This window comes from Rousettus aegyptiacus, unplaced genomic scaffold (genome assembly GCF_014176215.1).
Source record: "Rousettus aegyptiacus isolate mRouAeg1 unplaced genomic scaffold, mRouAeg1.p scaffold_m13_p_1, whole genome shotgun sequence".
NCBI lineage: Eukaryota > Metazoa > Chordata > Mammalia > Chiroptera > Pteropodidae > Rousettus > Rousettus aegyptiacus.
This window is the reverse complement of record NW_023416284.1, coordinates 30,782,089-30,809,825: the sequence shown is the minus strand read 5'-3', so window position 1 is coordinate 30,809,825 and position 27,737 is coordinate 30,782,089. Positions and strand designations below refer to the sequence as shown.

Sequence of the window (27,737 nt, the reverse complement as noted above, 5' to 3'; positions counted from 1 at the left end):
CCTGAGTTTAACTCTTTCCTCCCTTATTTTAACTTCAGACAATTCCTTTTTTCTAAAATCAAAATAGAATGTATAGGGCCGAAAGAACTCTTAAGACTTAAAAGAATACAGGAAACACTGAAGTGTAAAGAAAGAATTTTGAGGTCTGTATTTTGCTTCGATAATATGTAGGTGGAGATATTCAGTGGTCAATTAGAAGTATAGGTTTGAAACTTAGAAGAGAGAGGGAAGCTGAACATTTGTTGTATACAGATGGGTGTAGAAGCAATGGGAATGGGCAAGAGTACCCAGAGAGAGCATGTAGAGCCAAAAACAGAATGCTGATTTTGCACTGAAACAAGTTAGTTTTGGGAATGCAGTGTTTTCCATTTCCACGATATTGAAAATTCATTGACTTCATTATAGACCCAATAGATATCTAGCCCACATTGTACCTCTCTGCTGCTTTGTGTGTTTTTCTTTCTTTCTTTATTTCTCTCTCTCTCTCTCTCTCTCTTTCTTTCTTTTTTTAATATTATGGGACTTTTGGTCAAAATCTCATATTCAGTACTACCTGCTCACTTAGTCAATACAGTGATTTTGGGGCAGAATCTATGTCTTTCTTAATGAACAGATATATGATAGGTTTTGCTGCCTAGAATAAATATTAACAATAACAGAATGACTATAAAGAATGAAAATGATCAGAACCCACAAGCATTTTCTTATTCTATAGATGAAAACAATATATAATTAACCTAATTTTGTCAGTAATTTGTTAATATGTGGTTAAATCATGTTTCTTCTTTCTTGTTTTTGTCACTCATTAGTAATATTCTCATCCTTAGGATACTGAACAGTTGAAATAGAATAAATCTATCATGGAGCCTCCATATCCTCTTGTGGGACCCCAGATGAATACCAGGTATAGACAGACATATTTTTACAAAAATTTTTTTCACAGCTACTCACATAACTTGGGAAGGTAGGTTGGAATAGAAGAAAAATACTTTAGAATAGGAAGATCCTGGGTCCATATCCCAGTTCTGCCACTTATTAGGTGAGTGACCTTGATCAAGTTAATTAAGCCTCAGTTTCCTCATCTAAAGTAAATTGAGGATAGCAATCTCTAACAGAATATTATTGTGAGGAGTTCAATAAGATTATTAAACTAAAGGGTTTGATACATAGCGGGCACTTGGTAAATTTTAATCTCAGTCCCTCATTCCCTTATTTTAGTTTCCCAGAGGATCTCTTTATTGATGGAAAATAGTACTAGAACGCTTGAGGCTAAAATTTACATACATATTTATTTACATCCTAAATAAGTGGGAAAGTGATTGGGTTCTTTCCCTCTCTAAACTCTAATTCCTTAATAGGAAAACTTTCACATTGGATATGCCAAGTTTCCTTAAATGTCCCTAAGCCTTTTCCCACTGAAGTGTAGTAGAAGGAGCTTGCCATCTGTTACCTAATTTTCTCATTCTGTTAATACTATGGGACCATGCAAATTGGCTTGTGTTATTTGCCTCTTTGGATCATTTATTCTTTTTTCCCCTGGGGAAGAATAATTAGTGCTGACAATGTGACTTTTTTTTTTTTTTTTTTAACTAGAATTGCATCAGTCAGTTACCTTTATTCTCTATATTATTTTCTTTATGCCAGATGTTCTCTATGAAGACAATGGAAAACATGACCCAAAGAAGCTATCATATTTCTTTCCCTTAATTTTGGCCCTTCTGTTCTACTGCCACCTCTTATTCTTTGAAAATTTGTCGACTTCTGTTCTCTTTTTATTATTGGATCAAATTTATTCTTTACATTCTAGGTAAGATAATATACCCATGTGATTATTCCTGGTATATTCAACTCTATTTTTTTTTTTTTAACTCATACTCAATTCTAGCTTTTTTTGTTTTGATTTGTTTTTAACTGAAACTTTGGTTTTCAGTAATCTATTGGCTTTAGGGTAGCAATTCTGAATTATTTTCGGGTTTGACTATCTGATAGTCATGAATCTCATTTCCTAAGAAAAAGCATATATATACACATATACATACATGCACAGTTTTACACCCAATTTAAGAATGTTTGTGTCTGCCCTGCCTCCAAAGTCTACTTGTGTACCTTAGATTAAGAAAAGGCTAATAACAACTTATATTGAAATCTTGCTATGCCAGGTTTTGCATGCATTATTCTTAATTAATCTTCACAACAAATCTATAAGGTATAAACACTTATTATCCCCCTCTTTTTGTCTTAAATGAGGAAACTAGCATAAAGTAGTTAACCAACCTATTTAGTTGATAAGTGATATAGCCTGGATTTAAACCTGATATGACTTCTGCTCTATACTATAAGGAAGTAAACCTGAAGTAGTGTAGATTGGGCTCTAAAGGTACTATGGACAACTAGGAGCAAAAAGAAATAGCTAACACTCAGCACTTACAATAAGCCAGGAATTTTTCTAAGCACTTTACAAAATTGACTCATTTAATAGTCAGTATAGCTATAGGAGATACTCATATTATCCTGTTTAACTGAAGAGGAAACTGAGGCACACAGGCATTGACTAACTTGATCATGATCACACAACTAGCAAATTTTGAAGCCAGATGTCAGACCTGAGCAGTCTTCATACTTTTTGCTTTTAACCTCTGCCATATCTAGCAAGTGATAAATCCTGCTATGTCCAGCGCAGCCCTGGAAAATAAACCTGAGTGGGAATGGTGGGAGATTGAGAAAAGAAAGAGGACGGAAAGCGGGGATCAGGAGGTCCACTTCCCACTGGATGGACAATGGCCCAGTTTATTTTTTGCAAGCTGCTTTTATACAGGATCATACAATTGCTGCTGTCATAAGCAGTTTCTCTAAAGCATAATAACACTGTTTCTTCTGTTTCTCTGAGACTACGTATTCTCCTGGCCTTAGCTTTTTATTTGTCTATGGCTATATTTGTATTATCTTGTTCTCAGGAGGAATTTGTGGAGGTGAAGTAATCCTTGGTTACCTTCGTAGTTTGCAAGGACCTTGTCAGCTTACAGACTGCTCTCCACAAACTTCTACATCATATTGCCTCTCAGCAATTGGTAAAAATATATTAGATATAGAGACATAGATAAGCTGACAGTTTGTCACTTACTAGCTTTGTGACCTTGAACAAATTTCTTAATCTCAGACTATGTCCTCATTTCAAAACAGGGAGATTAAAAATCCTTCTTATTATGAGCTCGAATTGAAAGCTCACAGCTAGGAATGTGGTGGAGTCAGAATTTGAACCCAGGCTCTAAAGCACTACACCATAGAGCTGGAAGTATAAACTTTGAAATTAGCCACACTTAGATTCAAACCCCAGCTCTGCTACTTAATTGCTATATGAAGTTAGGATAGTTACAATTTGTTATCTATAAAGTGGACAATAAAATATTTCTGAAACAGTTTTAGTGAGAAACTTACTATGTGTAAGTACATAGTAGGTAATCGGTAATATTGTGTATGTACATAGTAGGTGATCAGTAAACTAGGGCTAGTATTTTAGTTGAGAAGCTTCATAGATAACAACACATGAAAGTAAGATTTAGAACAAAGTATTCTTTGAGTTCAACTTTGTAACACTTCGACACCATATAAATGCCCTGCTGTAGGCAGCTTACTATCAGAGCTTTTTGCTTTAACTACAGGCAACTCTGGCTGATATTTTTTCCCCAGTCCTTTCTTTTTCATTGTCTTTTTTATTGTGGTTTTCCTATGTTACTCATTTACGTGAATAACTTTGTGATGATACCCTATATGATTGAATATTGGAACCTTGCTTTATACTGCCCCTAAGAGCTTTGTTGAGGAATTATTATATTGACGTCCTTTTGATGCTTCAATAATTAAACTTATGTGATCAGGCCCAAGATACCAAATTTGTAAACACTAAAAGACTCTATTAAGTTTTTCTGTTTTTCATAAATTTTTGGGTGTTATCTAGCAATTATGTAGAAATTAGTTTTGAAGGGACAGATTTTAATTTTTAATTTAAATGTAAATTCTTGGTTTATACTCATTTTTGTTACTTAAAGAGGATTTTATAAGATTAATGCTCCCAGTTCTTTTTTAAAAGCTTGCGTGCATATAAACTTATATATGCATAAGAAAAAAAGACAGAAAAAGCTATACCTAAATTTTGAATGCTTATTCTCTTGATAGTGGTAACAAGTGATTTTTTTTTCTTTTACTCTTTAAAAATATTTTTGGCTCTACTAAAATTAACAAAAATAATCTGAAAACCTCCATCATTTAAAGTAAAACTTTTTCTTATAAAATTTCTACTAAGTTTGCTTTTCATTGTGCTTTGATTTGATTTTCCTTTTTAAGGTTTACTTCAAGCAGGATGGTACCTTTTTACTTTCCTCCATCAAAATGTGCACTTTGGAACCCGATGCCAATTGGAGATTTCATCTACTTACATCTTAATTATTACAGGTATGTTTCTCTTTTTAAATCAAACAGTATAAACAGGAGTCAAATAGATGTATAAGGCAAAATTGATTACTCCCTTCAGATGAAATAATCCCTTCTGCTGCTTTAATCTGTTCCTTGTGCTTTTGAGAAATAATCTTAATTTCACAGTTAAAATATTCTATAAACCTGAAGTTCTAAGTATTATAAGAATTCAGAAGAGACAAAAATAATAAAAACTGAAAGTGTTTTTCATCATGCTTTAGCATGATATCTTTGTAGAGCATTGAGAAGACTGAACTGATTTTGAATTAAATAGACTGTTTTAGTAAGTAGTCTGCCATGATGAAGTAACTGCTTGAACTTAAGCCAACCCAATAAATAGACCATTTTAGAAGGAATATAAAATATGGTTATGGCAAGACATAGAAGTTTCCATGTCTTGAAGGAAAGACAGAAACTTAGACTTAAAGTAATAGAAAAGAGAGATCCATTGAGTTTTTTTATGTAAGGGAGTTACTTGTTGAAAGCAGAATTCTAAGGCCGGATCATTGGAGGGATAGAGCCAGCCTAGCTGTGAGGTGATTTTCTATAATCTAAGAAACATAGATTTATGCCATAGTGGTTTAAGGTGCTATGACTGGAGTGTCAAATCCTGATTCTACCACTTCATAAATATGTGACCTCAGTAAAGTAGCCAAGGGTCATTTTCTTATTTATAAAATAAAGATAATGATACTTATTTCATAGTACTCTTTTAAGGATTAAATGAGACAGACTCTGTAAAGTAGCAGTTGGCACAGTGCCTGAGACATAGGAAGTATTCAATAAATGGTAGCTATTAGAAGGACTTAGAGCAGTGTAGCAGTATTGAGATAAAGAGCAAAGAATGAAACAAGGTCATTTTGAAGGAACAGTTGATAGCATTTGATGATCTACTGAATAGAAGAACTATAGGAAAGATAAAAGTCAACCAGTTGACAGAGAAGGGTGATAACATTGACAGAAACAAGGGAGAGTCTTATAGAAGTTCAACTAAGTATTTGTTAGACTTGTTCATTCTTTTCTCTGTGTCTCTTAACCTATCTTTTATATTTTCTATTGTTATTTTTCTATCCTATATTTTGAGTAATTTCTTCAACTCTATTCATTTTCTTTATTACTGTGCTTAGTTGCCATCTAACCTGTTCATTTCGGTTTTTTTAATTGTGGACATATACTGTATTGTTTATAAAGTATATGCATAGTTTATAGAACAATAATAAACATTTGTTACCTATCCCCAGTTGATTATATAATCCATTGAGTTTTTAATTGATTATATTTTTAATTCTACAAATTTTTTGTGGTTCTTTTCAAATTTGCCTAGTCTTTTTTTGATAGTATCTTGTTCTATGCTCATATTTTAGAGTCTCTTTTATATTTCTTTAAACATTTGAATCATTTATTTATATTCTATGCTCATTAATACTGGTATCTTAAGTCTATAGACAATATGTAAACAAATGGATGTGACTATTTCAATCAAACTTTTTTTACAGAAACAGAAGGCTGACCTCATAGTTTCCTACTCTGGTTCATAAAATTAAGCAAATGTCTGGAGAACAGCTGTAACTTCAGTGTCTGTTTATTGCAATTCTGGTTTCTAGACAGTCCTCTGTACTCCCTTTACCCAGCCTTTGACCCGAGGCTTTCCCTACAATGGTCTTTTCGTACATTTTTAAAGACATGTGTGATATTTTAGGCAGGATTATATGATATGGCCAGAAGGTTTTTTAGGATATCAGATCCTCTGGATTTATAAAAACTTTTCTTGTTTTTCAGAAATCCGAAGGTTGTGGTAACAGAAAAGACCATCCGACTTGCTTACCGTCATGCTAAACAGAATAAAAAAAACTTGTCTTGCTTTTTACTTGGTTCACTCACAATAGATGAAGGTAATATACTTTTAAAAAGATAATTTTTATTACTGTAATAGAATTTATGTCTAATGATTCAGCCAATTATTGTAATGTACTTTGTGCTGATTTTCTTTGCTGTATTCCAAGGCTATGCAGATGTGTAAAACTTGACAGTATCCACCACAGACTTTACAGTCTGATCAGGTGAAAGAATATATAACCAAGTCATTTAGTATACTATTAGTATAAACACAATGTTTTGTTATAATGTAGGCTTGCTTGTTGATTTCACAATTTTTATTGGCATGCTGTATAATAACTGCTGTTTTTGTTCTTCAGATGAAGAAAGTGTGATATTGACAGTAGATCGCTTTGATCCTGGTCGAGAAGTACCTGAATGCTTAGAAAGAACACCTACTGCTTCTCTTCCTGGGGACTTTGTGATTCCATGCAAAGTTTATACTCAAGGACTTTGTTCAGAAGAAATAATAGTTCACAATGAAGATGACTTCAGTTCAGTTTTTAAGGTGAGATTTATTGCTATTCTTAATTCAGTATGATCAAACTATGTATATTATGTTGCATGGTAATAAACCCATATTTAATAATTATTCATAGTAATTTCTGATTGTATGTTTGCAGACCTAAAATGTAATTAAACATAGTATCTGAGGGCAGAAATCCTAGGTAGATAATATAGATAATGTTCCAGAATAGGAAGCAGTGTGACCAAGATAGCAAAATGCAAGATATGCTCAGGGTGACATTAAGGGTATATATTTTTACTGAATTTATGGGCAGTCATACTGAAGTATTAGTTTGGCCATATTATGGAGAGCCTTGTGTACCAGGTTAAGAAATTTGAACTTCATCGAATGGCCATGTAGAGTCATTGAAAGTTTCTTAAAAGTGGAAATACTCTTAAATCAGGGATAGTTAATCTGATAGGGCAGATGACTGAAGTCGGAATAGTTAAGCTGTTCATTGCAATATTCAGGTGGGTATTAGACAGGTACATTGTAGCCTGTAGTAGAGTGGTGGCAGTGAGACTAGAAAGGACACAGTCGGCATGAGCAACTACAGAGGAAGAACTTACTTTACAATTTTGGATAATAATAAAAGAATCAGAGGATAGACTTTAGATTTTTCTGAGACTGAGTTAGAGTTCTTTACATCCATTTTTCCCCATGTAATATTTATTGGAAGTGGCATTCTCTAATAAGAATGTGAAATCCTGCCAAGACATCTAAGTTGGAAAGATATGATGGAGCTTGGTACAGTAAATCTTATTTGCTTTGACAAAATTATTGGTAACTTTTTGGTCACATGGAAGAAATGAGATAATTGAAATACTGCAAGTCAGAAATTGTTTAATTTTGTTAGTGCACGATATGTATGTGTATATGCACCTGTATGATATAAAACCTTTAGAGATATGAACAAATTCCAGTCTTAAAATAATCGTACAATATTGATTCCTCAGGCTCTGCAGCACCATGTATGTAGCAAAGATTCCTTGGATTGTGGTAAAGTGCTTTCCCTAAGAGCACATATCACTTCTAAGGAGAGTTTGGACAATGTGGATTTTGACTTGCATTGGGCAGCAGTAACTCTAGCAAATACCTTTAAATGCACACCTGTGAAGCCCATCCCCATTATTCCAACAGCTCTGGCAAGAAATTTGAGCAGTAATATGAATATTTCTCAAGTTCAAGGTACCTATAAATATGGGTAAGTAAAAGATAGTTGATCCAAAATTTTAAATATTGGCCACATTAGCATATTTTCATGATATCCATATAATATGAAATAATTGTGCATTCAGTTTACATGCCAGAGATCTGAAGTGGCTAGGCGAATAACCAAGGAAAGTGAAAAACGAAGTTGTTAATTTTTGCTGAATATAGTTTTCTTTCAAAATGTTGTGCCCACCACCACAATAAAAATTAGTGATAAAAATTATATTACAATTGGTTGTATGCGTGTGTGTGTGTGTGTGTGTGTGTGTGTGTTTAGGTGAAGCAACCCTTGGTTGACCTCACAGCTTTACAATCCCTTATTTTTTATTTTTTACGCCTATGGCACCTGGTCTTCCTAGGTGGTCTCCCATCCAAGTACTAACCAGGCCTGACCCAGCTTAGCTTCCGAGATCAGACGGGATTGGGCACGTTCAGGGTGGCATGGCCATAGACTGTATTTTGTAATTTGAAAATATAAGAAGTTATCCTTTATCGTTTTGCCCTTTGTATTTTGCCTAGTTTTTAAGTCATCATTTTTTTTTTCACTATAATTTGTTCATAAGTCTACAATAGGCTTGAGAATTTATTTATTATATGAAGTTTTATTTATGATTAATGACCATTGCAGATAGAGAAAGAAGATAAATAAAATTTTATAGTACTCTTGCTTACCAAATTGTCAACCACTTGAGGGCGGAGTTTCCTCATATAGCTGGAGCAGCATCCTTTCTAGGTTCCTATCACCACTCTGAATTTCTTCGGAAATGGAAGCCAAATTGCATGCTTTCTGCTTGGCAGTCTGCTTCCCTGAATCCTTGTCCACTTTCTCTATCCACTGTCTACTGAGCTATGTTAGACAATGTAAGCACCCTCTGCTTTAAAGTCTAAGCAATTCACTTCTGGCTTCCTTTCCTCTTAGACTCCACCCTAGTTCCTGTTAGGTCTCCAAAGCCAAAACTGTCTGCCAAAGTACACTCAACTCCAAGTCTTACCCTCTAAAAAAATTCCTCTTCAAAAGAGCATAAGGAATAGGGAGGATCTTCTTTTCAGAGGGTCCTTGGAATAACAAGAAAGATATCATTTTGAGTCCCATATGCTGACTGAAGCATCTTTCTTGTTGGAATAGCACAAAAAAAAAAAAATGTGTTGGCATATTTCAGAATCATAGGATGATCAAATATGATGGTGATAAAAAATGTTTGAATTAAATGAAACACTTCATTCTCTTGGTGTAATAAAGTGCTCTTCACTTGAGACAAAGAAATTCATGTTAGAATAAAGCAAAATATTAATTTATTTTCCATAGTACCTGTACCCATCTACTAGTGAAGCATGACTTTACCTTTCTCTAAATTATCCTCTGCGACCCCTTGGCATTGCTAGTAGTAACCCAAGATGTTTAATATTCCATCTGAGTGCCTATTCCCTTTGTCTCTTCTTACCTATAATTCTGTATTAAATTTGTGACATATGCTCTTTTCCTTGACCACAGTCATTCGTCTACCTTAGTATTTATTAGGATCGATCGATCCATTGTGGAGTAGATATTGTGTTAGATGTTGGAAGTAAAAAAGCATACTTACCATTCATGAAGTATAATAATGTGTAAACATGATGTGGATAAAGATAATGGGGTTTATATACAGTGCAGCGAAAGCAGGAAGGTGTGTCCAAATATCTGGGAAAATCATGGAAAGCCAGAGCTGGGGTTCTTTTAAAGAATAGGAATTTTCAAGTAGGTAAAGTGGAAATGCTTTTAAAACAGGTGTGCCATTGTTTCTATATAAATCTGCCAACTCAGGCTTAATCATCTTGTGCCATGGCCTGATAAATTCATTACCTTTGTGTGTTAAGGTTATTATAGCAGTAAAAAATATCCTCAATGAGACTATTAAGACTTTATATCATGAATGCCGTTTTTATTTTTGTATTTTAAAGCCATAACAATAAAATTAACTCCACAATTCTGCAGTTATGTTCTTAAAACTTACTGTCAACAGTAAACATAATAACAAAGTATAAACATAATGTCCTTTTAGGGAATAGTGAGCTTTTGAGTTCTATCATGATGGTTCTCAAGTTCTTCGATAGTGGTTGGAAGAATATAGTACATAGAAAGTCGAATATACCTCACCTAATTTCGCCTTCTTCAGAGAGAAATCTCATCTGTTGCATTCTTGTCAAGTCACCTGGATACTTGAACAGTAAAAGTAACAGGAAATTCACTTCTCCCGAGGAAACCTATTTGGTTATGAAATTATTAGCCTTGATTTCAGTTCTTTTGATTAAAATAAGTTGTCGACACTTTTAGAACAGAACTTTTTTAAAGGGGGTGTAATTTTCTGTGAGCATTTTAATGGCTAGAAGTTTAAAGATATTGAATCTCTTTAATCTCTTGCTCTTACCGAATTCTTTTTTATACTTTGAACTGTTTTCTTTGTGTGTATGTGTGTGTGAGAGAAAGTATTCATTTGAATTACCTCCCCTGCCTAAAATGTGCTGCTTCATCACTCAGATGATCTCTTTTAAAGGTAAAAAGTACATACATTTAGTTGTTTTTACATGAATGTCCTCTCTTTAGATATCTTACCATGGATGAAACACGCAAATTGTTACTTTTGCTGGAATCTGATCCTAAGGTTTATTCTCTACCATTAGTGGGAATGTAAGTATTACATTATTTATGAAAACCTTTTCAGCCACATATGTATTCAAATGTATATATATGAGAAGCATGTGAATTAGTTGTACTGTAAATATATAATTAATGCTTAGATCACCTTATAAAGCCACAAAGGCTTATGATTCTTAAACTTCCTTATTTTAATAGCAGAATCAGTTAAAACAAGATTTTGTCCAATCTTAGGAAGAACTTCAATGTATAAAACAGATAAAGGTAAAGCATGAGAGCCCTGTTTCTTTAACTTTCTTCACTACCCGCTGTCCTTAAGGTACCTTCAACTACACCGGACTAGAATAACTTTAAAATTTAATCAGGCAGTTTTGCAGAAATTCCCCTAAAGTATTAATGGCTTTCTCCTTAGAGTTAGTGGTTAATGGCATTTAGACAGATTATTCAGTCAGAAATGTATATTCATGTCACATTTATTGAGTGCTTACCATATGCATAGTATTATGTTTGGTACTGTGTTAGGATTTAAAGCTGCTCAAGAAATTTATAATCAAGGTGAGGTGATAAAATATTCAAATATTCACACATAGGAAATAGTAAGGAAGTACATGATTTGCTATGAAATGAGCAATATCGATAGCACTATTAGTACTTGTAAGAGAGATGATGGGGACATTTTCTTAGAGAAGGCAAACTTGAGCTGGATCTTTCAGTGTTTGGCTAATAGGGAGGATTGGTGGGGGAGGGAACCCACGTGAAGAAATACTGTGTGCAGAATTTAAAAATAAGAATGCACAAATGTCTGTGGGTTATGAAATCTATTTACAGTCTGTTTGCTATGCTCCTGGTATTGGCTGTGGGCTTTTATGCTGAGTGAATATCAAGAGCCTTCTGTATTTCAGGTACAGCATTTAGTCTTCTCAATAACTATAGTTTTAGGCTGCTGACTTCACTCTCCCTAATTCAGTTCATTCTTCCCAATCCACGCTAATTGATTCAAAGGAATTCCTGCTTTCACTTCTATTGTTAACCGTTTTATCTCCTGCCATTTTTCTTTTTCCCTTCATCTCAGGTGGAGGACAGAGAAAAAGAAGCTCTCTCTCTATATATATCTATGTCTGTGTCTATATCTGTTCTCTTTCTTGTCAGCATGGTCTAGTGTTCATAGATGTCTTAGCTATGAGGCCTTTAATGTATTGTTTGAGAATGCCAAGAATCTCTGCCATATTACCCTAAGAAGAATGTAATCTAAAGTGTATTATTAATTTGCAAATGACTATAGTTTTTAATTTCTGTTTTTTCTTTCAGATGGCTATCTGGCATTATACACATCTACAGTCCTCAGGTATGGGCTTGCTGCTTGCGATACATGTTCAGTTCTTCTATTCAAGAAAGGCAAGTAATATTTTTTTCTGTGGTATTTTACTTTGATCTTTTTCTCCATTCATATTTTATTGATCTCATTTAAAATTCATGTGATGCCTTAACTTTTTATAATGCTTATAAAGCAGAACAAGTACATTAAGAAAAACAAACCTTAGAATAACACCAGACCCCAAAAAAGATGAGGTTGTACTGTATTTGGAAATATGAAGGAATTTACTTGCCTAACCACAGAACTGTAACACAGAAGATATACTTTCTAGGAGTGGGAAAAACCTTAGAGATCTTCCACTCTAACTTCCTATTTCAGTGAAACGACTGAAATAAGTACGAATTTGTTATCTTAGAAGTGTTTTATTAAGTTATACAGTGCTACTACTAGCACTTTAAGAAACATCTGAGAGCAAATGTTTAATTTTCTTCCTGGAACTGAAGCACAAGCATTAGAACTAATAGGGAAACTATTTGTAACCTCACCTCCTCATTTAATTTTGTTATTTTGTACATGATACTATTATTTGCCTCTTACCTTCTACATCTATTAAATAAAAATTCCGAGGTCTGTTTCTGTCTATCTTGGGGGTCTATAATATACTTTAGAAAAGAACTTTATTGAAAAGACAGTGCAAGTACATTGTAATATATTAGACATAAATAAAAATAAGTCTCTCTTCTATCCTATTTCCCCAGACATTATCCACAGAGACAATCACTATTAGACAGCGTCTTTCCTTCCTTCCTGCAATAATCAGTGAATAAATATCACCCTTCCCTGGCCTGTAAAAATTAAATCACAAATGGAAGCATACCATTTTTTTTCTGTATGTTGCTTTTTTCCCTATATCACTATCCTTGTGAATCTTTACATCTTGCCATGTACAGATTTAGTACACATTTTATAACTGCATAGTAAATAATATCTACTATATTTTTTAAAATTCCCTTTTTGTATATATCTATGTGTGCATATCCTAGTATATTTGTAGAATAAATTCCTAAAAGTGCTTTTTCTGGTCAAAGAGCGTAATTTTGAATTTTGGTAGACATTGCTAAATTACCCTTAAAAAGACTGCTGATTTATAATCTTTCCAATGATGTTTGAGAGTGCCTGTTTTCCCCATCCTCTCATTAACACCAGGAAACAAATAATGTATTTATCACTTGCTATGTACAAACAATGTTCATGATATTGGGGACAAACAGTAAAGAAAATAAAGACCCTGTAAAGCTAGGCAATAAACTAAATAGGTAAAATAAGTAATATTTTACAAGGTGATAAGTACTGTGGAGAAAAATAAGGGTGGAGGATGTTGTGTATCTGAATGGCAGTGACAAGTAAAGAGTTACAATTTTAGATATGATGATCAGAGAGCAAAGACTTGAGGTGAAGGAGTAAGCCATGTGGCTGTCTGGGGTAGTCCTGGGCAGAGGAAACATTAAGTACAAACACTGTAGGCGGAACATCACCTTGCATCTTCAAGGAACTCCAAGGAGGCCAGTGTGACTGGAGAGGAATGAGAGAAGGGGAGAGTAGTAAGACCTCAGAGAGGTAATGATAATGGTCTTTTCTGATGTTTTATAACCATATTCTTGGACCTTAGTACTGCTCATGTCTCTGGCCATTCTCTCAGATTTTGCATATTTTTCACGTTGCTTCGAAAGAGCTCTCTCTATTCTGTATACAGTCATGTGCTGCATAACTTTTTGGTCAGTGACGGACTGCATATGAAACAGGGTATGCCACACAGCCTAGATGTGTAGTACATTATACCATCTAGGTTTGTGTAAGTGCACTCAGTGATATTCACATAATGATGAAATTGCCCAACAGTGCATTTCTCAGGATGTATCCCTGTCATTAAGCAGTGTATGACTGTATACATATATTTAACATGTAAAATATATAGAGAAAAAATACTTATAAAAATATACGTGGCAAAGCTTTTTTCCCCCCTAGATTGTTATTTCACTTACCTTTGGTTAACAATATTTTCTCCAAACAGACTTTTTAAAAATTCCAATTTATCAATCTTTTTTTCTATCTTGCTTAGAAAAAATTTGCCCACTCCAGGAGTATTTGTTAAAATAAAAAAATCTTTTGTATTTCCTTCAGATGCTTTTAAAGTTCTACTTTTTACATTTTATTTCAACTTTATAAGACAATTAGTCTTATTCGAAATAAAATGAATTAAGTGTTCATTTTAGTGTATTTGCTCAATTTTATTATCAGTGACTGGTCTTTAAGTTCTTATTGACAATAAATGCTCAGTAAAATTAATTTTAAATCTCTCAGTTTGTGTCCAGTCTGAAGCAATGGGCAATTTCTTTGATACCTGAACTCTTTAATTATCTTTCCAAGGGAAATTTGAACCAGAGAGGAGTCAACATTGCTTAGCATAGCTTAGATTGATACTTGATAGCATTTTGAGCAGTGGTCTTGTCTGACTCCAGCAGAAGAATTGAGCAGAAAAATAGGCATTCTGCCTTTCCAACCTCCACTGCTTTGTTTTTTTAGCAGTGTAATATATATTCCAAATATTTTTCATTCAATATTTTTCAAGGTAGCAACTACTAAAAGTAGTTTTAAATAATTGGTTTTAGTATATATTTTAAAGACTCCTGATGACTTTATATTTGTTGAGTCATGTAGTGAATAATAAAATGAATGTTCATTTTATCAGTGTTTATAATAGTGGAATATTATCAACACTGTAATTTATTGATTTTTAGAAGTCTAGGAGAATCAATAATAGCACATCCATAAATCAGTACTACTTATAGTCACTAAAAAAGAATTAAGGAGGCCTGAGGTATAAAATAGAATAGTGACATGGAAATAAATCTAGGACAGTCAAATAAGAAATAGCAATTGCAAAGAGTGTGATAGTAAGGTCTCATTTTTGTTAAATTGTATAAAATGTTTTTGTATGCCTAGGAGAAAATTCTGGAAGTACATACACTAAACTGGAGAGTGAGGTGGGATGGTTTTCATTTTCTATTTTTGTTTTGTTTGAAGTTTTTACAAAGAATATGTATTTCAGAATAAAATATTTGAAAAATTAAAAATCAGTAACATTTAAAGTAAGCATGAATTTGCTTCCTAGTTTTTTTCCAAAAATTAGATTGTTTCATCAGTCTATTAACTAGATTCAGAGACTCACATAGAGTTCTTTGAATATACTCTTGTTATTAGTAAATTTTAATTAAGTGGCATTTTTTTATCCAGGGTATTTTCAGAATCGGGAAATTTCGTTATAGTTCTCTATTCTGTGACACATAAGGACCCCGAGTTTTATGAATGCCTCCCTCATGATGGCAGGTTACCTGACCTTCAATTCCAGCTACTAACCAACAGGGGAACATTACAACTTTTCAAAGTAAGTGATTTGGTCACCTAGTACATTAATGACCTTTTAGGGTTGCATGTTGGCAGTTTAAATCCAAGATCTCTACCCTTTATAATAGTAACTCAAACTATTTGGCTTTGGGTATTTATAACCAGTCTTACTGAATATTAACTTTATTCATTTATGGTTAATTTTGTTTTGTAAATTTTAGATCATATCTCCAGAATAATTTAGAATACAGGATCAGAGGTTATCCACAGAATAGCTTGCCAGTGTTTTTCTAAAACCTTTGAAGAATACATCAAGAAATTATATATTATGTCATTTTATAATATTGAGAGTTAATTTGTGATTTCAGTGTTTTCTTTGCTCTGTTATTTTTAAAATCTAAGGGTATGACAAATGGTTTCTCATGTTTAAAAGTCAGTCTTAATAATAATATATAATTCTAGGAATCAGAATAGATTGTTGCTATATGTAATAAAAATACCTAAATGTCATTGTGTAAAAACGCTCAAAGACCGCTTTTCAGTAAAATGGTTAGTTGTCCTTTGTCTCAGACCAATAATAAAAACATTCTATACTTTGTTACAAAAATATTGAATAACCGAATAACCGTATATTTCCACTCAGATCTTATTTTGTGCCTTCTTTCATTTTATTTGTAGGTCACAGCAGTTCATGAATCAAGTTTTTAATTATAATTATAAATATTTTAATTATAAATATTATCATTTTAAATGAGATCTAATAATTTATTTCTATTTTAGAGACATATATTATTTACTCATTCTTTAGGTTATATCCTCAGTTCAAAGTTGTTATTTTCACTGAATCCCTGTTTATTAAATGAATTACATAATACAGGTGATTAATTTTTTACTTTCACTTTTGTAGCAGGGACATAGACACTATATAAAAAATGTGATTGCATCTAAATAGAACTGCTATGTGATCCAGCAGTTCCTCTTCTGGGTATTTATCTAAAGGAAATGAAAACACTAATTGTTCATTGCAGCATTATTTGCAATAGCCAAGACAAGGAAGCAACCTAAATGTCCATCAATAGATGAATGAATAAAAATGTGGTACATTATTTATATAATGGAATATTATTCAGTCATTTAAAGGAATTCTTGCCATTTGCCACGACATGGATGGACCTTGACAACATTATGCTAAGTGAAATAAGTCCGAGAGAAAGACAAAGAGCATGTGATCCACTTACATGTGGAATCTCAAAATAAAAAACTCATAAATACATAGAACAAATTGGTGGTAGCTGGAGGTGGGGATTGAGGGATAAGATAAATGGGCAAAGGTAGTCAAAAGATACAATCTTTGTTATAAATAAGTTCTTTGGATTTAAAGTGTAGTATGTTGACTCTATCATATACAGTGACCCTTGAACAACGCAGGTTTGAACTTCACAGGTCTACTTATATGCAGATGTTTTTCAGTTGATCTGCACAGTTCAAACCTGCATTGTTCAAGGATCAGTTCCAAGATTGGGAATCTGTGTATGTGCCAGAGGGCCAACTGTAGTTATAAGTGGATTTTTAACTGCTTAGGAGGTTGGTGTTCCTAACCCTCATTTCGTTTAATGGTCAGTTTTATTTGAAAGTTGCTAAGAAAGTAGATCTTAAAAGTTCTCATTATAAGAAAAAAGATTGTAACCATATGATAATGGATGTTAACTGGACTTACTGTGGTGATCTTTTCATAAGATATACAAATCATAATATTGTATACCTGAAACCAATGTGATAAGTCAATTATATCTAAATAAAATAATTTTTTAAATGAGGTTACAGTTATAGAAATCAGAAGTTCCCCTAACCCCAATGTTTCAGAGCTACTATTCATCTAAATAGAATTCTCTGATGTTTTAAGTCACATCTCAAAGTATAACCTACTTCATTTCAGAATGTTGAACCTTCTGACAAGAATCCAATCCAGTTTGAACTAAGTGCTGAAAGCCAAAATGCAGAAACAGAATTTTTTAACAAAGTTTCCAAGACTCTTTCAATTAAGAGGTAAAAGATATTTTTATTATCTGTATACTTTTTAATATTATTTTTATTTTTGATGACTAAAGTAACTCCCCAGTTATTTCTGATGACACTATTTGTATATCTTACATACCATAGATGTCTATCCTTTAAATGCGTACCTTCATACTCAGAAGTTGGATGATAATTTTAATGAAGTGACAACTCTATTTGAGTTATTTTTTTTATGTAGGGGAAAAAGTATTTGTCAAATAGTTATGCTGCTTAAGAAGAAGGATTCCGTTTTTATTTAGTTTGCAGTTTACTTGTTCTTCACTTGTAGTTTTAAACCTGGGCCTATCAAATAAACTATGATACAAAAATAACCATTATACCTAAAAAAGAAATAGTTTGTTTTGAAACTTTTAAAGTAAATACACTTGGGGAATATTAATTTAATAACAGTTTGTGACTTTGGGGGTCAGTATATACCTTTTGTGGTAAAGAAGATATTACCTTGTATTAATCATGGTTCTCCAGAGAAACAGAACTGATAGGGTACATGTTTGTCGGGGATGTTAAGGATTTAAGGAATTGGCTCACAAAATTGTGGAGACTAACAAGTCTAAAGTCCAAAATCTTCAGAGTGGGCTTGCAGATTGAGAAGAGTTACAATTGGAGCCCAAAGGTGATCTGTTAGCAGAATCTCATCTTCTTGGAGAGGGATTCTTTGTTCTGTTAAGGCCCTTAACTGATTGGATGAGTCCTATCCACACTCAGAATCCACTGATTTAAATGTTAATCTCTCCTAAAAAAAATACCTTCATGGGCATATCTAAGATATATTTGACCAAATATCTGGGTATTGTGGCCTAGCCAAGCTGACACATAAAATTACCCCTTCACATCCCTTTTCCAACTTTGTCATTTTATTCTGTTATATGTTGGATAATATGCTAAGGGCTGAGGATATGGTGATATTAAAAACAGTTACAGACATAATCCCTACCCTTATGGAATTTATAGCCCAGTAATAGAGCATTGAATGTTCTCCATATTATTTGAAAGGTCCTTTAAGTTAATAACTACCAAATATTAAATAACCTCATTAAAAAGTTACTTAGAATGCTGATTTCTTCTTTGACTCTGTAGTTCAGAGACTTGTATTTTTAACTTTCTCTAGTAGTTGCTTTTTCCTTTTCTCAGCTGTTTGACTCTAACCTTAACCTGTCTTTGGGCTCCTTTAATACTATCTGTTTAGTATCTTACATGAGAAACAAGCAGGTAAGGTTCCTTATAGATTATTGTAATTACTGAGAAAGTGGCTTGACCTTTTTTAAATATCATTCATTCATCTTTCCTTAACACTTGATTCTGTAGGTGGAAATTATGGTACAAGTTTAAAGTATATGCCAACTATGCCAACTATTTATATAAGCAGCATAACATAATAGTTGTGAATTCCAGTTATAGTATCAGGCATACCTGTTTTCAAATTCTTTTAAACATCAGTATCCCGTCTGTAAAATGGGAATTGTGACTGATATTTGTATTAGTTTCCTGTTGCTTCTGTAACAGATTACCACAAACTTGGTAACTTAAAACCATACAAATTTATTATACTTATGTAGGTCAGAAGTCCAAAATGGATCTTTGGGTCTAAAATCAGTGTGATAGTAGGATGTGTTTCTTCTGGAAACTTTAGCAGAGAATACATTTATCCCTTTTCGAGCTTTGAGAGGCCACCTGCATTTCTTATCTGGTGACCCCTTACTCCATCTTCAAAGCTAGGAACATAACATCTTCAACTCTCTCTCTGTGGCCTCTGTTTCCATCCTCACATTTTCTTTGACTCGGACCCTCTTGCTTCCATCTTATTAGAACCCTTGTAATTACACTGGGCCTACCTAAATAATGCAGGATAACATCTACATCTCAACATTCTTAATTTAATTACACCTGTAAACTTCCTTTTCCCATAATGCCATAACATAATCACAGGTTCTTGGGATTAGAGAGATATCTGAGGTATAATCTCTCTATCTTTGGGCACTGAAAAATATCCTTGAAACAGGTTAGATCACCAGAAACTATGTTATTACACCTTTGCAAGAACACCTTCACTACCTTAAGTTTTAAGGCTTTCTTCAAGAGTTTGTTGAATATTTATAAGAAAAAGCCAAATTAAAGAAACAGTTGCATTTTCTTTAACATTGTTATTGAAATCCTATTTTCAGCTCTGACCAAAGCTTTAATAAGGATAAGTCATTTTAGATTTTAATAAAATGTTTGTCTTGCCTAAAGAACCTAAAAGTTTTTTCTTTTTGCCTTGGGTGCTAAAAAAGCTCAGAAATTAATTTTATTGTTCAATGGTAAAAATTTTGTATATGTATGTTTGTGTTTATCATAAGCACGTAGCAGATATTAAATCCTTGCCACAAACTCAAGTGCACAAAAAAATGTGACTTTTTTTTCCTTTTTAACAGTCATTGAACTTAATTTCTGTTTGAGCCCTTACTCATTATGCTGGGTTATAGAAAACAATGTTCAGTCAATTCAAGGTCTGTTCTCTTTCCTCTGGGATTATATGTAATTTAGAGAGGACTAATGCTGTGCCAATACTGGCGATTTGGGGTGACATGATTATCATTCATTCATACTGCCATCTGTTGAGGTGTTTTCATTTGCATCCGGTCTTTGGCAGTAGGTTTTGACAGGTTCAAGCTGAGACCTCCTTAACCTGTTCAGGTCACTGGCTCTCTGTGTCAGGCCCATGTTGCACTGAGGCACACAGGATATCATTTTGTATTCTCCATGTCATTTTTGGATGTCGGAGAAGAGCTTTATTGGATAGATACAGGCCTTTCTGCTTAAACACACCATAATGGACATTCTGACTGTTTTAGTATAGCACCTTGGCACAGAGTGTTTGCCTCTCCAGACTACAAGGGTTTGGGGCAAAGGTCTTACCTGCTGTCAGATCTTCCAAATGTACCTGAGGGTTTCTGTTGTTCTCCTGCTAGGGAGACAGGATACAGGACCCCTTCTTAGGGAATCAATGTCTAAGCTCTCTTAGCTTCTTTCTGGCTTGTCTTTCCTCCTTCCTAACTCATTCTATTGAGATTTTATCTAGTTTAGGATGCAAAAAAAAACCCTAATACATATAGTCTTCCAAATTTTAGTCTTAAACTCTAATTTCAACTTTGAAACTCAGTACCAGCTCTCAGAATTTTTCTGTGTTCTTTGCTGGGACATGCCACCTATGATACAATGATTACAACGGACTGAATGGGAGGAGGTACCTCAATTAAAGTCTTAAAGTATTTCCCCGTCACAGATATAAGTACGTAGGAAAATGTAATTCCTTACTTGATTTTCCTTTTTAACACGATAACTTTAATAAAGTGAGTGTACATCTTTATCACCAGAGTATAAAGTTTTTGATGGTAAGTGCTGTGTCTTATTTATTTCTGCATTTCTCAAAGTGAGTAAACAATGGATGCTCAGGAACTTGGTTTATTGTGTCATTAAGAATAACTGAGTTACAACTCAACAACAAAAAACAAACAATCCAATTAAAAAATGGGCAGAAGACCTGAACATATACTTTCCCAAAGAGGAAATACAGATGGCTAATAGACATATGAAAAGATGTTCAAGGTCGCTAACCATCAGAGAAATTCAAATTAAAACCACAATGAGATATCACCTCACACCTGTCAGAATGTCTATCATTTAATAAAAATCAACAAGTGTTGGCAAGAATGCAGAGAAAAGGGAAACCTCATACATTGTTGGTGGGATTGCAAATTGATACAGCCACTATAGAAAACAGTATGGAGGTTTCTCAAAAAAGTAAAAATGGAGATACCTTTTGACCCAGAAATTGCACTTCTGGGTATTTACCCAAAGAAAACCAAAACAATTCGTGAAGATCTGTGCACTCCAATGTTCATAGTAGCACAATTTACAATAGCCAAGATAGGAAGCAGCCTGAATGTCCATCAACAGATGATTGGATAAAGAAATTATGGTTCATATATACAATGGAATATTACTCACCCATTAAAAAAAAATGAAATCCTACCCTTTGCAATGACATGGATGGACTTAGAGGTTATTATACTGAGTGAAATAAGTCAGACAGAGAAAGATAAATAACGTATGATTTCACTTATATGTGGAATCTAAGGAACAAAAAGAACAAACTAATCAAAAACAGACTCACAAATATAGTGGACAATTTGGTGATAGACAAAGGGGAAAGGTTTGGGGGGCTGGGAGAATGGTGTGAAGGGTTAAAGAAGTACAAATTAGTAGTTAGTTGATAGTTAGGCACAGGGAGCATGGCAGAGGGAATGCAGTTAGCATTAATATGATGGCTTGGAGAAGAGCCAGCGAGGGAGGAAGCAATTGGGGAGGATCATTTTATGAACTATATAGATGTCTAACCGATGTACTATATACTTGGAACTAATTTAAATAAATAGATTTTTTTAAAAAAATAATAACTGTTAAACTTGCCATGATTAGGTAAACATGAGTCTGATTGGGCCAGCTGTCTTGGGCAGCTAACATTGGCCTAAAAAATAAAATAATCTATGGTTGTCAGATACTAAATTAAATGATCCAAATACTACTAGGGCTTATTAAGGACTTTATTCAATTCCAGAAAGAAAGTACAAACACTAGATTGCTGACGACTTTTCTTGTCTCCCTCTCTACTATTTTAGATCTTCCCAAAAGTTATCTTCAGGGAAAATGACAAAAAATGATCATGATTCTGGTGTCGAAGATGAAGATTTTTCTCCAAGACCAATTCCTAGTCCTCATCCAGTAAGTCAGAAGGTATACACTGATCTTAAAAGTACTTGCCTTTGTAGTTAGAAACCTAAAATTCTCTTCATGTCAAAATACTCAATGATACAAGCTAAAACTTACTGAAGTTACATTCTAAGATAAATCTAGCTCTCTATATCTAAATGGCTTTATTTACATATATATACACATACATATGTGTGTGTGTGTTCCTCACAGGTATACATAATTATTATATCTAATAGTATATATGTATACATATATGTTATAAGTACATGTAATTATTCCCAGAGAAAATTGAGGCACATATTGTAAGTTACTTGCCCAGGATTGTAAAACTAGTAGGTAATAAAGCTAGAATTCTGAGTCAGGAGGTTCGGTTTCAGAATCTCATGCTTTTAACCCATATAGACTCAAAATTCTATACTATCACCAGAGCTTGGCATTAGTTCTTATTACTATATTCTGTGAAAACATTCTACTTGCTTTTAGAGATTACTAATAACTCTCATCATAATTTTTTGACTGCAGCAAAGCAGTGAATTATTTTTATCTTAATTGGATTAATTACTTATTAGAAGAAAAAGGAATAGGAAATATTTTTAAAAATTAATGTCAAATTATACCCAAATTCACCACCATAAATATTTTGTTTACTCTTTTCTACTCTCTTCCAACTCTTTTGGTTGATATCAGTAGAAAGAATAACAATAATTTCACGTGGAAAATATTCTGAAATATTTATTGGAAGATCCTTTGTTATTTAAGGTTCAGAAACATTTGCTACTAAATCTGTCAACGAATTCTGCTTTTTTTACCAGAGAGAGGGTAAAAAATGTCCACTGTAAAACAGTTTCTCATATTGTGTTCTGTGATCTAAGTAACATTAAGCAACATTTCAATAAAGTGAGTTTCATAGTTATATAAGTTTGTGAGAAGCTTGATTCCATTCTTTGAAGGCAAGGACCTTGTTTATTTTGCTCACTTTTGTATTTCTAGTACACAGCACATAGAAGATGCACAGAAAATACTTATCAACTCTATATAAAGAATAAACCCTTTTAAATAAGTAACGGGGTATAATTTGGGAAATACTGATCTAAGGAAGTAAAGCATGTATCTTTCTCTTAAAACATATTTTTCTGTCTTTCATTTCTTTCCCGTTTATAGGTTTCTAAGATCCAACCATCAGTTCCAGAACTTTCACTTGTGTTGGATAGCAATTCCATAGAATCAAACCCTCTGCCTAATCCTTTGGAAATGGTGAATAATGAAAATCCTCCTTTGTTAATTAACCACTGTGAACACTTGGAGCCACTGCAACCCCAGCTTTATGATGAGAAGAAACATAACCCAGAAACTGAAGCTGGAGAGCCTTCCTTGAAAAGGCTACCAAATCAATTAAACCAGGGCAATACTCCTTTGAGACACTGCAAAGTAAGACAGCCATCTACCTGTAAGAATGGGAACCCCCATATCAGGAACAGTGTTGAACCATCTTCTCTCAATGGGTCATCTCCTGATACATGTGAAAAGCTTGAAACAGTTTCTTCTGGAAATGTACAGAAAGAAGAGTATCCTATGAGATCTTCCACATTTAAGTCCAAGCAATCTTCTCTTGCCCCACAGTCCCACCCACACAATTTTGTTTTTTCACCATGTAATTCAGGAAAACCGATGGAATTTCAGATGCCACCACCATCTTACTATTCCACAAATGTTTGCGGTTGTTGTCAGCATCATGGTCATATTCAGTATAGTCCAATAAATTCTTGGCAAGGAATGAATACCGTAGGATCCATTCAAGACCTCCAGCCTGAAGCCCTTCAGAAACATTCATTTTTTCACCCAAGTGGATGTCCACCTTTGTACCATAATGCATTTTATTCTTCAAGTAGTCCTATACCTTCGAGACCTCAGGAATGCATGAGTGGTGGTTCTCCCCACAGCAATGTAGAACCCTCGCCTGTGACAAGACTACCTTCACATGTGAATTCATGTAATCCATGGCCTTGTGCAGTGTGCATGCACACACCCAAGACTGGGTCAGATAATGGAATGATGGGTCTATCTCCAGATGCATATAGGTTCCTCACAGAACAAGATAGACAGCTGAGACTACTTCAGGCACAGGTTTGTGGGGATCTTTCTTAGTTCCTTTCAATTCTTGGTATTAATATGGTTTCTTAAAAATAGCTGGCAACTCTACAGTGATTATACTTTATGGAGTATAATTCTAGAACATCAGAACTAAAAGGAACCTTAAAAATTGAATTCTAGTCTTAGTTTCACAGATAAGTAAAATGAGGATTAGAAAAAATGATTTTTTACCCAGTGACACATTGCTAGTTAGAAGTAGAATCAGGATTGGAAAACAGGCCTTCCTTTATCTTTTACATATCCTAACCTACAGCATAATTGTATTTTTCTTTCATTTTTTGCCTCCAGTGAGAAGTCCATATAAGTTAACTAAACCTTTGTAGACAACTAAACATAAAGACCGCACAGTGGATTCTGATACAGGTCTAGTTTGTCAACCCTAACATACAAAATGTCCAGAATAAGCAAATCTATAGAGACAGAAAGTAAATTGTTGATTGACAGGAACTAGGGAGAGGGGCATTGGAGAGTGATTGCTGATGGGCACAGAAATTTTTGGAGGGTTGATGAATGCAAACTTTGTGAATATACTAAAAGCCACCGAATTATATTCCCAAAAGGGACAAATTTTATGGAACGTGAATTATATCTCAGTTTAAAAGGAGAAGGGGAAGTTTTTGGTGTTTGGGCCTCAATTTGCTACTTGTTTGTTATGTGACCTGAACAAGTAACTTAATTTTTAATGCCTCAAGTTTCCTTATATGTAAAATAATTTAATAGTAGTATGTTCTTCATGGGGTTGTAAGATTATACATAAAAGCTCTTACTATAGTATCATGTAAACAGGAAGTTCTCAGTAACTGTTAGCTATTGTTATTAATATTTCCAGTTTCAGCATGATCAAACTTGGGTAATTCTGATTAACCTTTATGAGAAGAATCTTGTGTAAAAGTGTCCAATATTGGTTACATGAATTCAGGGTATACCTTCTACTTTACTTTTGATTTTTAAGTGAAATAGAAATAAAATGTTGGTTTGAATAGTTAACATTCAGGCTTTTCTACATGATAGTCAATTTCCAAATGCTAATTTAAACACTTGTGTGTTTTCACTTTTAAATGTATAGAGCCCAAAGTGCTTATGAAATAATGAATGATATTTCTATATTGAATAAGTTTCATGGAGTTTTGTGGTATTATCTAATTGAAATTTGAGAAAATATAGTTGAAGATCAGTTATTTATAACTAGAGCACTTTGTTATTCATATTTAAACTTGGCTGCGAATTTTGTTGATTAAGTATGTTTTTAACTGATGCAGATTCAGCGTTTGTTGGAAGCACAGTCTCTTCAGCCCTGTTCCCCTAAGACCACAACTATTGAAGACACGGGGCAAGCTGCCAGACAAATGGAGTTGGTTTCCACGGAAGCACAGTCTTCTCCTGGTTTGCACATGAGAAAAAGTGTAAGCATTGCCGTGAGCACAGGTAATTTCTTTTTTTTTTTTTATTTGTAAGGATTTAAAAAAAAATATTTTTCATATCTACTTAAAATTTTTTTACATTGAAATTGGTGCATGCTAAAATAGAACCAAAACTAAAGTGATGAGAGTATAACTTTTTTAAGTCTTCGTATAATTTTACTCTTTATGAAATAAAACTATACCTGAAAACAGATGTGAAACTAGATAACATAATATATTGTTTCTGCTTTCTCAGGTTGGACCCAATTCTAATAAGAGGAATCATCCATAATTTGAGGGATCAGGGAAGGTTTCATCTATGCAGTGTTATTAAATCTGGGCCTTGAAGGGTATGTAGGATTTTACTTAGTAGATAGGATAGAGAGATGGCAGAACAGATTGGGTAGAAAAATAGTGTAAGCTCAGTGAGAAAACACAGGGCTCTGAGTTGTTCAGTATTCTACATTACTGTAATATGGAACATTACACAAGGGAATATCTACTTTATTTGATAAGCAAAATTATTAAAGGTTTTAAAAATCAATTAATAATAGAAATGACATAGTTGTTTACATGTTTACTCACCACCAGAGCATGAGATCTTTGTGTCCACTAGGGTGTCTAGCAAGATGTCTAGTACAAAGCGTAGTGGTGATAAGAATGAAAAAGAAGATTCATGTAGGATACTGATAAGATTTGATAACTAATTGGTTGTAGCAGTTGAAGAGGGAGGATTCAGAAGTTACTCTAGCTAAATGCAGTGTAATATCTTGGATTGGATCCTGAAACAAAAAGAACATTAGACAAAAAAAATTTTGCTGAAATCCAAATAAAGTCTACAGTTTTAGTTATGCACCATGGTAATGTAAGATGTTAACATCAAGAGGAAATAAGTATATGGGAACTCTGTGTATTATTTTCTCTATAAATTGTAGTTATTTCAAAATTAAAAGTTTATTAAAGATGAAATAAAAGTTACTCCAGGATTTTAAGCCTGGTTGTATTAAATAGAAGGAGGCAAGTTAGAGAAGCAGAGGAGAGAGGTTGAGAGTTCAATCTCATCCGTTGAGATTAATTTTTGGAAATGAAGAGAGTGGTGCTCAAGTCAGAAGAGTAGAGATGGTTGATGACATAAGACTTGCAAAAGTAACAGATGAGGATTTGAGCCCGGAGAATAAAAATTTAGGAGAGATAATAAGGAAAACTGAGTTCCATATTCTTTTTCTGAACTATACGTAAAGGGGAGCAAAGAGGTAGGGTAACAAGAACTTCATGCACATTTATAAATTCAGGTATTACTCAGTATTCATTAAGATTCTTTTGGCTGCAACATAACCACCTTGAACTAATTTAATAAAGGAAGGGAGTTTATTGGAAGGATATGAGGATGTTTCATGAAACCCAAGGCCAAGAATAGGGCTGGACTTCAGGGAAAAACCAGAATGAAAAACTGGAATACTGTTAGGACTGTCCAATTACTCCCCCCCCCCCCCCCCCCCCCCGCTTTTTAATGCCTACAGCACCTGGTCTTCCTAGGTGGTCTCCCATCCAAATACTAACCAGGCCCGACCCTGCTTAGTGTTGGGATCAGACGAGATCGGGCGTGTTCAGGGTGGCATGGCCAAAGTGTCCAGTTATATTCTACATGGCTGTTTTACTCAACTCTATCTGCTGTCTTCATTGCTTTACATTTTTACATGTAGCTGACACAGAGTTTCAAAGTTTATGTTACACAGTTCTAGCCATATGTACAAACCAGGTTACTATCCTTCAGTCCCAGTTTCAAGTTGAAGAGAACCTGAATGGCCAAGTTTAGATTAGATTTAAATCTCTGGTTCAATGGTAAGGAGGTTGAGAGTCACTTAATAGGGACATAGCCACTGGAGTCCCGCCTTTGTTGATTGCAGAGGGTGGCGATTCCCAGGGAAAGTGTGTGTGTTG

At 33.9% G+C, this 27,737-nt stretch overlaps 1 protein-coding gene and 1 pseudogene across 6 annotated transcripts in view; one reads left to right on the top strand and one right to left on the bottom strand.

Annotated features, from left to right (window-relative positions):
- Window positions 1–27,737, top strand: part of STIL (STIL centriolar assembly protein) — a 41,419-nt gene that overhangs the window by 1,490 nt on the left and 12,192 nt on the right. For 3 of the 6 annotated variants that reach the window (XM_036233671.1, XM_016151344.2, XM_016151345.2), the window contains exons 2-13: window positions 828–904; window positions 4,342–4,449; window positions 6,250–6,362; window positions 6,666–6,853; window positions 7,810–8,057; window positions 10,647–10,730; window positions 12,006–12,092; window positions 15,307–15,457; window positions 17,354–17,463; window positions 22,152–22,266; window positions 23,407–24,369; window positions 25,656–25,821. In XM_036233671.1, the coding sequence (XP_036089564.1) occupies window positions 861–904; window positions 4,342–4,449; window positions 6,250–6,362; window positions 6,666–6,853; window positions 7,810–8,057; window positions 10,647–10,730; window positions 12,006–12,092; window positions 15,307–15,457; window positions 17,354–17,463; window positions 22,152–22,266; window positions 23,407–24,369; window positions 25,656–25,821 (2,377 nt within the window). In that variant the 5' untranslated portion in view covers window positions 828–860. Of the gene's footprint in view, window positions 1–827; window positions 905–1,637; window positions 1,808–4,341; window positions 4,450–6,249; window positions 6,363–6,665; window positions 6,854–7,809; window positions 8,058–10,646; window positions 10,731–12,005; window positions 12,093–15,306; window positions 15,458–17,353; window positions 17,464–22,151; window positions 22,267–23,406; window positions 24,370–25,655; window positions 25,822–27,737 lie in introns of those variants that run through there. The other 3 variants (XM_016151346.2, XM_036233670.1, XM_036233657.1) reach the window with 3 other exon arrangements.
- On the bottom strand, window positions 8,400–8,518 carry LOC118604361 (annotated as a pseudogene).